The 1,753-nt window shown below is 42.9% G+C and overlaps 1 protein-coding gene across 1 annotated transcript in view; it reads right to left on the reverse strand.

The window, feature by feature from the left end:
• TUBD1 (tubulin delta 1) overlaps positions 1-1,753 on the reverse strand; it is a 30,529-nt gene that overhangs the window by 20,333 nt on the left and 8,443 nt on the right. The window contains exon 4 of the mRNA XM_017539722.2: positions 151-377. Coding sequence (XP_017395211.1) covers positions 151-377 — 227 coding nt within the window. The remainder of the gene's footprint in view (positions 1-150; positions 378-1,753) is intronic.

Below are 1,753 nucleotides of genomic sequence, written 5' to 3' on the forward strand. Positions count from 1 at the left end.
AAAAGTTAAATGAATTACTCATGAAAGTACCATATTATATAACCATTATGGAAGCCATAATTTACCATTTCCAATGAAAAGGTAAGAGTAATCTTTTACCCACATTTCTTTCTACTGCAAAGAATATAAAACATAAACTTTTCAATTAACATGTCCATACCTCACCAGTTCCATAAGGCCAAATAATCTGATTCATTTTCAATGAGTTTGGATATTGATCTTGTAAATTCTGTGTAACGAAAGCTCCTAACCCTGATCCTGTGCCCCCAGCCATGCTCATTATGATGAAAAAACCACTGAAAGAGTCACATTTCTCCACTTCCTTCTGGATTAGGTTCATTATAGATTCTTCATGCCTGGGTCCATGAACAGAGTAACTATGCAATGACAAAAGAAACAAACACAAACACTTTTTAATTACAGATATGTAATGCAGAGAAAAAGATACAGGATAGAGATGTCTTTTCTTTTTTTTTTTTAAAGATGGGGTTTTACCATGATGGCCAGGCTGGTCTTGAACTCCTGACCTCAGATAATCCACCCATGTCGGCCTCCCGAAATGCTAGGATTACAGGCGTGAGCCACCACACCCGGCCCTGAGATGTCTTTTCAAAACTATAGAAGTGAAGAAACTCTCATGAAAGGTATATATACAATAAATTATTAACTATAATTTCCTTACTGTATTATTGAATACTAGAACATATTTCTTCTATCTAACTGTATTTTTATACCCATTAGCAACAACCTTAAAAAAACAAAACAAAACAGGGTCTCACTATGCTGCCCAGGCTGGTTGTGAACTTCTGGCTTCAAGCGATTCTCCTGCCTCAGCCTTCCAAAGTATTGGGATTATAGGCATGAGCCACTGTACCCAGTGAGCAACTTCTTTTAATCTTCCTCCAAAAGCTCTCTTTTGTAGGCTATTCCTTTTCTCCTTCTTTTTGTTTTTGTGTTTTTTGAGATGGAGTCTTGCTCTGTCGCTCAGGCTGGAATGCAGGGGTGCCAACTCAGCTCACTGCAACCTCTGCCTCCTGGGTTCAAGTGATTCTCCCACCTCAGCCTCCCGAGTAGCTGGGACTACAGGCATGCACCACCACACCTGGCTAATTTTTGTTATTTTTAGTAAAGACAAGGTTTCCCCACGTTGGCCAGGCTGGTTCCCAACTCCTGACCTCAAGTTATCTGCCCACCTCAGCCTCCCAAAGTGGGATTACAGGTATGAGCCACTGTGCCTGGTACCCCTCACCCTGCCTCTTTTTTCCTTTTTGAGTTAGGGTTTTACTGCGTCACCCAGGCTGGAGAGTAATGTGAAGTGCAGTGGCACAATCACAGCTCACTACAGCCTTGACCTCTCAGGCTCAAGGAATACTCCCATCTCAGTCTCCCGAGTAACTAGGACTACAAGCGCATGCCACCATCCCTGAAAAATTTCTTTTTTTTTTTGACATGGAATCTCACTTGGCTGCCCAGGCTGAAGTGCTGTGGCAGGATCTCTTCTCACTGCAACCTCTGTCTCCTAGGTTCGAGTGATTCTCCTGCCTCAGCCTACCAAGTAGCTGGGACCACAGACACAGGCCACTACGCCCAGTTAACTTTTGTATTTTTAGTAGAGATGGGGTTTTACCGTGTTGGACAGGCTGGTTTCAAACTCCTGACCTCAAGTGATCTACCTGCCTTGGCCTCTCAAACTGTTGGGAACACAGGTGAGAACCACCATTCCCGGCTGCCCAGCTAATTTCTTTCTTTCTTT

Source organism: Cebus imitator, unplaced genomic scaffold (genome assembly GCF_001604975.1).
Source record: "Cebus imitator isolate Cc_AM_T3 unplaced genomic scaffold, Cebus_imitator-1.0 Scaffold121, whole genome shotgun sequence".
NCBI lineage: Eukaryota > Metazoa > Chordata > Mammalia > Primates > Cebidae > Cebus > Cebus imitator.